Source organism: Gavialis gangeticus, unplaced genomic scaffold, assembly GCF_001723915.1.
Source record: "Gavialis gangeticus isolate Ggan-Ray unplaced genomic scaffold, GavGan_comp1, whole genome shotgun sequence".
NCBI lineage: Eukaryota > Metazoa > Chordata > Crocodylia > Gavialidae > Gavialis > Gavialis gangeticus.
Window position 1 is genome coordinate 43,802,515 of NW_017729006.1, and position 10,854 is coordinate 43,813,368.

At 43.8% G+C, this 10,854-nt stretch overlaps 1 protein-coding gene across 5 annotated transcripts in view; it reads left to right on the forward strand.

The window, feature by feature from the left end:
* The window catches only part of COL15A1 (collagen type XV alpha 1 chain), a 347,975-nt gene that overhangs the window by 162,498 nt on the left and 174,623 nt on the right, over nucleotides 1-10,854 (forward strand). For all 5 annotated transcript variants that reach the window (XM_019509150.1, XM_019509145.1, XM_019509146.1 and 2 more), the window contains 2 exons: nucleotides 1,220-1,338; nucleotides 7,102-7,239. In XM_019509150.1, coding sequence (XP_019364695.1) covers nucleotides 1,220-1,338; nucleotides 7,102-7,239 — 257 coding nt within the window. The remainder of the gene's footprint in view (nucleotides 1-1,219; nucleotides 1,339-7,101; nucleotides 7,240-10,854) is intronic.

Here is a 10,854-nt window from a genome sequence, read left to right on the forward strand (position 1 = left end):
CCCCCCCCCCCCCCCCCCCCCCAGCAGACAGACAGTGTTGCAGGAGCAGCAGAAGGGAGTCGGATTTTTTTAAGTCCTAGGTGAAGCAGGTGAAAATATACCCTCTACTCTCACTTCCCTTCTATGCTTAGCTGTATATTCCCTCCCCTCCCTTTCCCACTGCTGCCTCTATCTCTAGCTGACAAGGGACTCGGGACCTGTTTCTGCCCTGTTGAATCCTGGCTGCACATGGAGCCAGACTCGGGTAGAGACAGGTGCAGAAGTGGGTGGGTTCCTTTTCCTGTTCCTGGGCTTCCAGGGATCACCCAGGGGACCTGACAGGGTGGAGGAATCTGCCCGTTGCTGCTGCCTTTGACTGAAACCAGCTCTATGTAGAGCCTGGTTGGAGTGGCATGAGTGGCTCTGGTGCTCCTCCTCCAGCCTCCGCCCTTGGGACAGCAGCAGTGGTGGGTGAGAGGGGTAAAGTGAAGGGAGGAGAGGGGATATGCTGCTGAGAATGGACGGGAAGGGAGTGGGGGGCATTGTTACTTACTTTCTGGCCTGAGTCCCCAGCTGCTCCTCCCACAGATTGGTCCACTGAAAAAGGCAGGGGGTGGTAAGGAGGTGTATCTGAGCTACTGCATTCTCCCCCTGAGATCTACCCCAGCAGAACGAAAAATAAAGAGGAACCCAATACTCCTGTAGCAAGAAAACAGCTGCATAACAGCAATAACTAGTGACCAGGTGAGTAATAGGGGGAGTAAGATCCAAGGGTTGAAGCATCTCCTTCAACTCAGCTTGCTGCACACCTCCTATTTTTAACCAATATGGTGGAAAATAAGATGAGAAGATGATGCAAGAAGATTATTTAGTTCACTTTTTATGTTCCTCATCTCCACAGTACTTCCCTGTCTACACATCTCTTTCCTCTTTTCCCTTTTCTCTTTTTCCTCTATTTCCCCTCTCCCCCACTTCTTTCCTACCTTTCGATGTTTTTAGAATGACTGTTTTTAGTTAATTATAACCTTCTCTCTTTCACAGTACAGAGGGCTTTTTTCTTTCCTTTTGCTTCTGCCTTGAGTTTGCCCTTATTTCCTGCTGTCTTCCTGTTCGTATATTCTTTGTCCAGTACGAGGTATTTTCTTTCCTATCCCGTATCTGTATGCTCCCACTCTTTCCTGAAAAATGTCCATACTGTGTTCTCTCTTTCACACGTTCTTATAATTTTGGTTTTATTTAGGTTCAGATGATGAAGGAAATGATCAACATGAAAATGAAACTCCCATTGATACTCAGGAAATCTTAAAGCCAGAAGTTGGTTCTGGAGCTCATATTTTGCAAGGAGCAAGCAGAGAAAAGGTCAGTGTAGCTGCTTTACTATTTAGTTTCTCATTTTGGCACCAGCTCAGGAAAAGACTTACCCATATAACTAAGTGCTTTCATGAGTTGGTACTTACATCCTTTCCAGTTTACAAATTCTTTTTATGATGTCCTTTTATTTATATACATAACTGAAATGTCCTCTAAAGGCCACAGTGGATACAACCCCATTCAAATCATAGGAAGATTTAGATCTAGATCCAAAATTTTCAGTTCATATTGGGCTTGCAATATTTGTTAATAGATGGGAAAGCCATATATTCAATTTGGATTATTGGTGGATTAGATTAAAGGAAGAAATGTAGGGGTGGGGGGAAGGACCAACATAAGGCTATGCATAAATGTAACTTGTGAAGTACTTTAAATGCCACTACACTGTGAGCTGCTTAAAAAATTCAGAGTTTCAGCTGCAGACAGATATGGGGCCCCAAGTGTGCCCTGTAGACGCAGTGTTTTAAAATCACTGAAATGCCATGCAGCATGCTGTCCAGTCAGGAGATGCAACAGAGGGCTGCACGGTCTTGAGAATGCCCCTCACTCCCTACACTGGGAGCACTGTGGGATGCCAGAGGACCGACTGACCCCTTGTCACATTCCATAGAAGTATCTGTGTCGTCCAGGGTTATTTTTGGAGTACCTGGGTTATTTGTATAAAGCTGTATAAGGTGTGTGTATCTGTCTGCTCACCCTAGGGCTAAGACCAAAACAGGAGCCTCTAAAGCAGTGATTCTCAACCAGGACACCACAGCATCATGGGGTACTGTGAGATACTTTTAAGGGTACCATGGGGGTACCCTTACGATATTTGGTATGCAAACACATACACTTGATTCACAAAATGAATGCAGAAATTTCAAATAGGAATCCAGTGTCAAAAAAATTCTGACCTGCTGTGGTCTTTCTGAGATTTTTGCAACAGAATTGGTCTATTATTTTTTGCACAGTCAACAAAGAAGTGGACGCTAAGAGCTGGCATTTTCCAAGCAGTGCCTTGAATACAAAAAGATTGAGAACCATTGCCATAGAATGGTGCTTTTTCTTTAAAGGCCATCTTGAGTTAGCTCATGAGGTATAGCATATAGATAAAGATCCTGTTTAACACATAGCTGTGTTAAGTGATAGAAGATGGACTCAAACGGCATTGTCAGAGCCAAACCTCCTTTGAGGAGTACAGATCTGAAATGTATGTCTCTTTAGAACTGTGAACATATTCCCATCTTCCAGCATCTGTGCCATAACCTTTTGTTTTAAACTGCTGAAATTGCTGGGAGAGGTGGCAAAAAGCTTACATGGGTTTGAAAGCCACTTGTGTTGTTCCCAGTATACTTTACTATGTTACGATGTTTTTCATGAAGTTTAAAAAAGGATACACCCATTTCATTCAGTAACTACCAACAGCACATCTGAAATTTCTTGGCTAGTTTAAGCAAGGGATCCCCTTAAATATACTTTCACAAACAAATGATCATCCACAGCAGCTTAATGCTCAAAAGTGGAGGGGTTCGGCTAATAGAAATCAATTGGTATTTGGCCCGAGTACGGACAGCAGATGCCAACCCTGGATGCTTTCCTAAGAAGTGCCTAGTGCAGGTTAACAAATGTATATTATTCATTAATATATTGCTGGCCTCTAAGAAATAAAAAAAAAATAGCATCTTTAAATTTAAAAAATCCATTGACTGGTAAATGGCAACCTTCTTGGCAATCGCAACATAAAGGCTAAGTCTTGATTGGGCACAGTGGTTGAACTACTCTGTTTTTTTTTACCACAAGACAGCATGCTCCTCCCACTCTAGGCCAAGAGCGAGGCATACCAGTAAGATGTGGTGGGGAAGCTTGTCGCTGTTGTTACAACTGCTTGGATAAATGCAGTTTAGGCCCAGCCATCAGATTGATGCATGGGCATTACATTCAGTTTAGAAAAATGGCAGCTAAAAATCAGGAGTATCTGAAGACTGCCAAATTTACGTGTCTCAGCTGAACTTCAAAAAACCCCGATGTATTCCATATGGGAGTCAGACAATATGACGTGGGGAATTGCGCATTTTCAGAAAATTAGATGCTGGAGAAAATTAGATTATGTCCCAGCATCAGTTATCCTGGACATTGGCTAGTGCTTCCGTGATGATACAACAAAGCGCTTGGAATAATTTAATCAGAAATTAAGTTAATGATATCATGTCAGTGCCTAGGCCAGTATCCATAAATCCCTTATAAAGCACAGAGGCTAATCAGGCACTTAAAATTCATTTTTTCAATCAGACTGCATTTGGCAAAAATGATCCTCTTTGCGCCTGCCCAGGAGCAGGAGGGGGAGGGGAAAGGACCTTTTCCTCACTGCCATGCAGCTCACGTGGGGCTAGGAGCAGTGTCAGGCTTTATGATCTCTTGAGCAGAATGACTGCTTCAGTCTAATGCCCCTACCACTGCCAACTACCACAAAGGGACAGACCTACTGTTATGTAGAGCAAAGCTAATCCCACGTGGTAGGGAGGGACTCATTTTATGGGAGTATTGCAGCTCTGTGATTCCATAAAGCCTTGCTAAATCTAGTGCCTAATAAAGTATGTGGTCTTAAATGTAACACAGCATGGAATATTAAATTAGGTGTCTTGGCCTACTACCCCATAAATGAGTGGACTATTTCAGCCAAATAACTGCAGATCCTAATAACTGCAAATCCTAAATGGTATGCTGCCGGAGTTTCGAATAGCATTAGCAATTTTATTAATCACTGTACCCTCATCCAGAACTACTCGGGGTTACCTATCCACTAACTTAATGCTGTCCCTCCCCATGTCCTTACCTGTGTATCTTTTAGATTAAGCACTACTCTCCTTTCTTACTCCACTCTGTTATGGTTTGAAATTGCAGTACAACGCACACTGAGCTCACTCACCAACAAATGCAGAGTTCAGGAGGATAGCTATGATGTGATATGATATATTTCAGTTAGCAATATATTGCTGCCTTTTACCTGCTGTTTCTGTCAGTCCTAGTGCTGATAGTGGCGGTTTATAATGAATGGTGACAGGGTAGTTTAGAGATTGGTCATGGGAGTTAGACACAGGGATTCATTTCAGCTTTAAAATTTCATCTAAGAATTTACATAGCATTACTTGCTATTTTTACTTCTTATGACTCAAGCAGTGTATAGAGCTATTAATCTATACATGTTGAGTGCTTGTACGTGCAATGGGGGTTTACTTCTCCCTAAATTGAAATGGTGGGTTTTTTAAAATCTTACCATTTCCACTGTTTCAATGTAGGGAGCACTAAACCCCTGTTGCATGTACACATATAATGGGGCCTGATCCTCCCCCACCGCAGATTACCTGCCCCTCCTGTAGTGGGGGGATGGAGGGGTGAACTGAGCTGTGTGGGGCCTGGTGCTTCCCTGTGCAGCAGCAGCACCCCCCAGATGGCACCTGCCCACTAGCACCCAGCTGGAGCAGTCCCAGGAGACACTGCCACCGCAGAGAGAAGCACCGGGCCCCACGGAGCTCAGGGACTGCATGACCCAGCAGGAGCTCATGCAGGCAGGCTTGACTGGGTGGCAGGGAGGAGCAGTGAAGGGCCTGATTTTTTTTATTTTTTTTTTTTTCCTTTCCTTTTTCCAGAGCCTGCCTGCCTGAGCTGCGTGGGGCCCAACACTTCCCTCCGCAGGGTCGGCGCCCCCCCCTCCAGGAATACCTGGGCTGGGTGCCAATGGGCAGGTGCCGCTTGGAGGGTGCTGCCACCATGGAGGGAAGGACCAGGGTCCCCCACAGCTCAGGGGCCACTTGGCCTGCCAGCAGCTTGTCTCCCTCCCCTCCCCCCTCATGGGAAAAGCAGGTAGGCTTCAGTACCCCATGTACCATCCCTGCCACCTTTCCGCCACCTGGGAATGGCTGGCTTGCCCCTGGGGCAGAGCAGCAAGGTGGCAGGATGGCAGCTGGGTGTGCTGGCAGCAGAAGGCAGTGGGGATGGTGCACAGGGCACTGGAAGCCGCCAAGCCTGAGCTTCCCTGAGCCCATCGCTTTCCAGCACCCTGTGCACCATTGCACTAAACTAAAACACCTCGGAGGGGTTTTACCTTGCTACGTTACAAAGTTGTTTAATGCAGAATGCGTCGCCGAGTGTGTAAGTAGCAACACCATTGAAGTGGTGCAAAAGGGCATTTAAGCCACTTCAAAGGCCAATTTTGTTGTGTACAAAGGCCCAGTAAGGCCAGAAGGAACCATTTTGTCCTTCTACATAGGATAAGCCAAATAACCTCACACACAACCTCTGCATCAAGTCTGTTATTTCTATTTAAGCTATATCATATCTCTTTAAAAGGTATTTAGTCTTTAAAGACTTACTGGCGTAGTTTCTTAAATCTGTCAACATAAGACATATTTTCCCAGACTTAGAATAATTTTTGCAGATGTTTTTGAACACTTTCCCAATTTCTTCGTCTTTGATGTGTGAACACAAATGTGGACATAGTATGCCAGCAATGGTCTCACTATTGTCTTCTACATAGATAATACCACTTCCCTATTCCTGCTTGATATGCCCCTATTTACAGATTCAAGGGCTGTTAGCTACGATATCATACTAGGAACTCATGTTGAACTCTTACATAACGTGGATAGAATTTTGTTTCACTGTGCAAGTGTCACTTGTGTAGTTTTTAGCCATCTAGGTCAGTTGTGCCTAACCTTCTGGCCACACGGGCCAGATGTGTGGTGTGGGGCCAGACCATAGGCTGGATCTATGTGTTGAGTTAATGTGCAGGGTCAGTCCCTGGGTGCAGTCTGGTGTGCTGGCCTGACTACATGTGCTGGCTCAACAACATGTATGTCTTGATCTCATGTACAAGACCCAGCATGCTGCAAGATAGATCTGGCCACATGCCAGCCTGACCCCTGTGCACCAGCACCACTTTATAGCAGTGCGATCTAGTATACAAACCCATGTAATCTGGCGTACAGAGGACTCCCCACAGGTCCAGAAATTTGGCATCAGGGGAGCTTCAATGAACCATGCCACTGCTCTCCCCACCCCAAATTTTTGGACCTGTGGGGGGACCCGTGGGTGAAATTACATGACTGTATGTGCCAGAGGTTGAGCACCTCTGATCTAAGTCATGCGAAGAAACTCTGTTTTGCCTTGTGTAATGGCTGAGCCATGTTTATCCACTAAAATGACTTAAGTGACTGTTTTCACCCTACGCAACTCAGTCTTTCCCTTCTAAGAGGATTAAACCCTAATATCCTACATCACAAGACAGCAGCCAAATCACCCTAATGACAAACCAGGTGGGCCTGAAAGCTCCATCTTGTGGAGGCTAGGCTACTGGACAACCAAGAAAGCAAGCATCCTGAGAACTGCAGGAGAGCGAGTTGGAAGGAACTTGATTCTCTGGCTCAAAGTGCTGGCTGCTGCTGTAGGTAGCAGGGAGGAAGGAGACCCTTGCTTTCACTGTTTTTTATGCAGAGTCATTTGAAAAACAACATAAACAGCATTTGAGCAGAGATCAGTCTTCTTTACCTGCTTGAAACTCCCTCTGTCAGGCTGGGATAGACTAAAATGTTCTCCACTGTCAGATCTCTCCTCACGTCACACCTCTCCTGTGACCTTTCTCCCCACACACCTAAGATGGGCATATAAGTCTAACCAGTAGTAGGTACTACTATAGCAATGTAGATGTTAAAACAGTAATAATAATAGGGGAAGGTAATAAAGCATATAATTGTATCTTTTATCTTTTTTTAGAGTCAAAAAGGTGAGAAAGGTCAAAAAGGAGTTCAAGGCCCAGCAGGGCCCCCAGGGAAGTCAGGACTGAAAGAAATGCAGACAGGGATTCAAGGACCTCCTGGACTCCCAGGCAACCCTGGGCAAGATGGCCAACCTGTAAGTACTGCGTCTTGGTGGAAGTAAATCATGTCATTTAGAAAAGCCAATGTCTGTTCCTCACATACAGATGAAGGGCTAATCCTTCACTACCTTGCACACTGTGCAGTGCCAGTGCAGGTGTCTAACCCTGGCAAAGTGGGTGTCTAACCTTACCAGATCAGAATAGTAGCCTTTCATGCTCTTAGCACAGCACAAACAAATATACAAAATGCCCAGCCACAGAGAATAGGGCCAAAAGGGTATACAACACACAAAACTGCTGCTGTGTTAGCCAGCTTCCCAGCAGCAGCAGTTACCATTTTAAGAAACACTGGATGGCAGCTTTTGAAGTTACAGGGATTTATATTACTGTAGTCCCCACATAGAACGTGAATTTTCAGTTCACATAGTATGTTATAGATTGGCCTTCCCTTTGTGATCATAAATACAGCATGGCCCCAGTTAAATGAAAATGCATTGTGTAACATGATAGTGCAACACATGCATCCATTACATGATAATGGAACATCATTCCATTTTGGTATTTTCTCACAGCATAAATTGGCCATCAAGATGTAGTTAATTGTTTTCATCTCATTTTTCTATTTGGTATTTGTTCTGTTTTCCTTTCTAAAATAGCTGTTGTCTTTCATGGCATCCCTGGTAAAGATGGATTGCCTGTAAGTACCTTTATCATGTATATTTTTAGTTCACTGGAAAAAAAACAACTTTTATACATCTTTGCCTGACACTCAGCTAAGTTAAATTTAAGATTTACAGTGCTTTTTTCAGAAGCCTCTTCTTGGTGTCTTAACACCTACAATAGGTTTTAAAAGAAAGGAAGAAGTCTCTAAGGTTTCAAAATACATCAAAAACAGTCTGTTTCAGCACAGCAGTTTAGGCAGATTTAAAAAACCATGTGGCCTTGTTTATTTTGTTTTAAGCATGCTGTACAAGGTTGGCAAGTAATGTAAATTGAATCTTTCCATTTTGATAGTGACTGTCAATATTTCCATCTTGATAGGTAACATTGTTACCTAAACAAAGGGATGTACTGAAACCCCAGTTTCACAGCTGCTCTTTCAATTCCTCCCTCCCAGACCTCAGTGAGGTATGAGCTTCTAGGATCAGATGGAGTTAGAGATGTGGAGCTCCTAAGCTGATTCACCCTGGCAGTCTGAGGAGGTGGGCTCATTGTACTGCAATCCAAACTTTATCATCTTTCTCTGGGGGAGGAAGCCAGAAGGGTCCTACAGAGAGCGATCTAGAAAGAGTCAAGGTCTAATAGGAAGTTTCTGTTTATTAAGGAAACTCCAAGAAGGTGATGAACTTGAGTTGTTTCCAGTGTATGCAGGGTGGGAGTGCATGCCACTACCCAGAACTACTGTACTCACTGACCTCCCAGCCACTACTACTTCCCTGTCTCGTTTCTCAACTCATCAAGTATTCTTCCATAGCTCCCTGCTGCTCTTCCTTCACAGTGCTCTCCATTCTTGGCTCTAATCTATTAACAGGTCGGCAGGATTAGCCTCCCTCCTTGCCCTCAGTTACTCAGTACCTACTTATTTCCACTTCTTCAGTGTCCATATTCTCTATCATGTGCCTCCCTCCCTCCCTTTCCCCAAGCCTGCAGCCACCCCCACCCACTCCCACATTATATTGTCCCCATGCCCCTCTTGTCTGCTGTTATTCATCATGATCCTACTGCATTTTCAAGTATTCCCCAACTTCTTTTTCCCTCCCCTTCAGTTTGCCCAGCCTTACCCCAATCAGGTACCCCCACCTTCCTTCCCATGGGCCACATTACACCAAATTCTGCAGCCCAGCGTCCCCATTCTCCTCTTACATGTGATGACATTTGTCATTTGCAATGCGCAAGGGCAATGCCTCTTTCACCTACCAAAACCTAACTTATTTTCTGTGTACCACCCAGCTGCCATAATTTCCCGATTCTTCCCTGTTATGAAAATCCAAATGCTGCAACCTTCATTACGAATAATAGACTTACCCATTAAGACATCTTAAACATGGTTGCTAAAACCATCCTATCTGTTCCTGCTCTCCTCAGGTACCCCTAAAGCAAGAGTCACATTTTTATGGTAATTAAAAGTAATCCAGTAGTGAAGGGGTTAATTAGTTAGCCCAACAGGTGCACAAGTGATCAATTTATCTGAAACTCTATGTACATACTTTTTGTGCAGAAAAATCTAGCTATTGCTGCATACATTTAGCACAAATTAAGGAGAAATCGTTTCATACAAGAGCTAGGAGAGAATTTGTTTTCAGCTTTGTACAGAGTTCTCTGGCTCTGGCACTCTAATTGTGAGCAGAGCATTTTTAAACAAAAAACAGTGAAATAAACATAATGTGGGAATTTATTCAAACATACAAAGCTGTTTCTACCAAAGCAATTTTGAATTTGAATTCTTCTTAACTTGTGTTCGTACTTGTTTTACCTTTTGCAGTTCTATGTAATGCGAAGAGTCCTATTTCCTTCCCTTGATAGCAACCGGTTATAAAGGTAGTACACATTTTTGAGGTCTAACTTTATAGATGGTTGGAGCATTTTATGGCATGATAGCTACTTTGCACACATAGCTAGTCTCAAGGAAATTGTGTAGCTAACCAGTTATACTGTAACATATACTGCATATCAAGGGCTCATTTCCTGTGCAATTCTAAATGTCTTGAACACCCATAACACTTAATGTGAACTGAGTGTACTCAGCACAAGGCACGACTGGCACTCTAGGAATGTCAGTTGGACTTGAGTGTATTCATCACCTCTCACTGAGACATCCTCCATGATCTGTTTATTCCCTGGTCAGCAGCATATCACAGAAATATCTGAGCATCTTCTTCTCTATTGCCCATTACCTTGTATGAAATTGAGAGTGGAGATCTTCCCAGTGTTCACTTCTGATAGCTTAGAAAGGAATAATTTAGGTGAAGCAAAGGTCAGGTTCTGGCTTGAAGTTTATCTACTACTACTGCATTGGGAAAATTTGTTTACCAGGGCACTCTTGGGGAAAACTAGGAGTAATGGTGACAAACTCCTGGAAGACCATTTCAAGCTCCACATTAGGAAAAACTACTTCACAACTAGGGTGTCCAGACTGTGAAATAAGCTCCCTCCAGAGGTGGTGCAATCGCCTACCCTGGAAATCTTCAAGAGGAGACTGGACCGTCACCTTGCTGGGGTCACCTGACCTCAGTTTTCTTTCCTGCTTCTGGTCTTGTGCGGTGGGCTGGACCTGATGATCTTCCGAGGTCTCTTCCAGCCTTACAACCTATAAATCTATGAATATAGAGGAGGTCTAAACGTGATTCTGTTCCACTCTTCAATTCTGAAAAATACTTTAATTCATGGACTTTTGTACCACAGTGACCCTTAAGATTTAGTCACAAAAGCTAGTGAAGGAGGAGGAGGATGCCCTGCTTATGTCTTGCATTAACAGTTTTTCAGGGACTCGAGCAAGACGGAACAGGAGAGCACTTAGACAACTAAATTCACTTAAGTGCCTAATTGGTGGAATAGAATGTAGCCCTTAATATGTAAAAAACAGTTTGTCATAAGCATAGATTATTTCCTAAGATAAATCACTAATAAACTGAAATCCTGCGTGTATACCT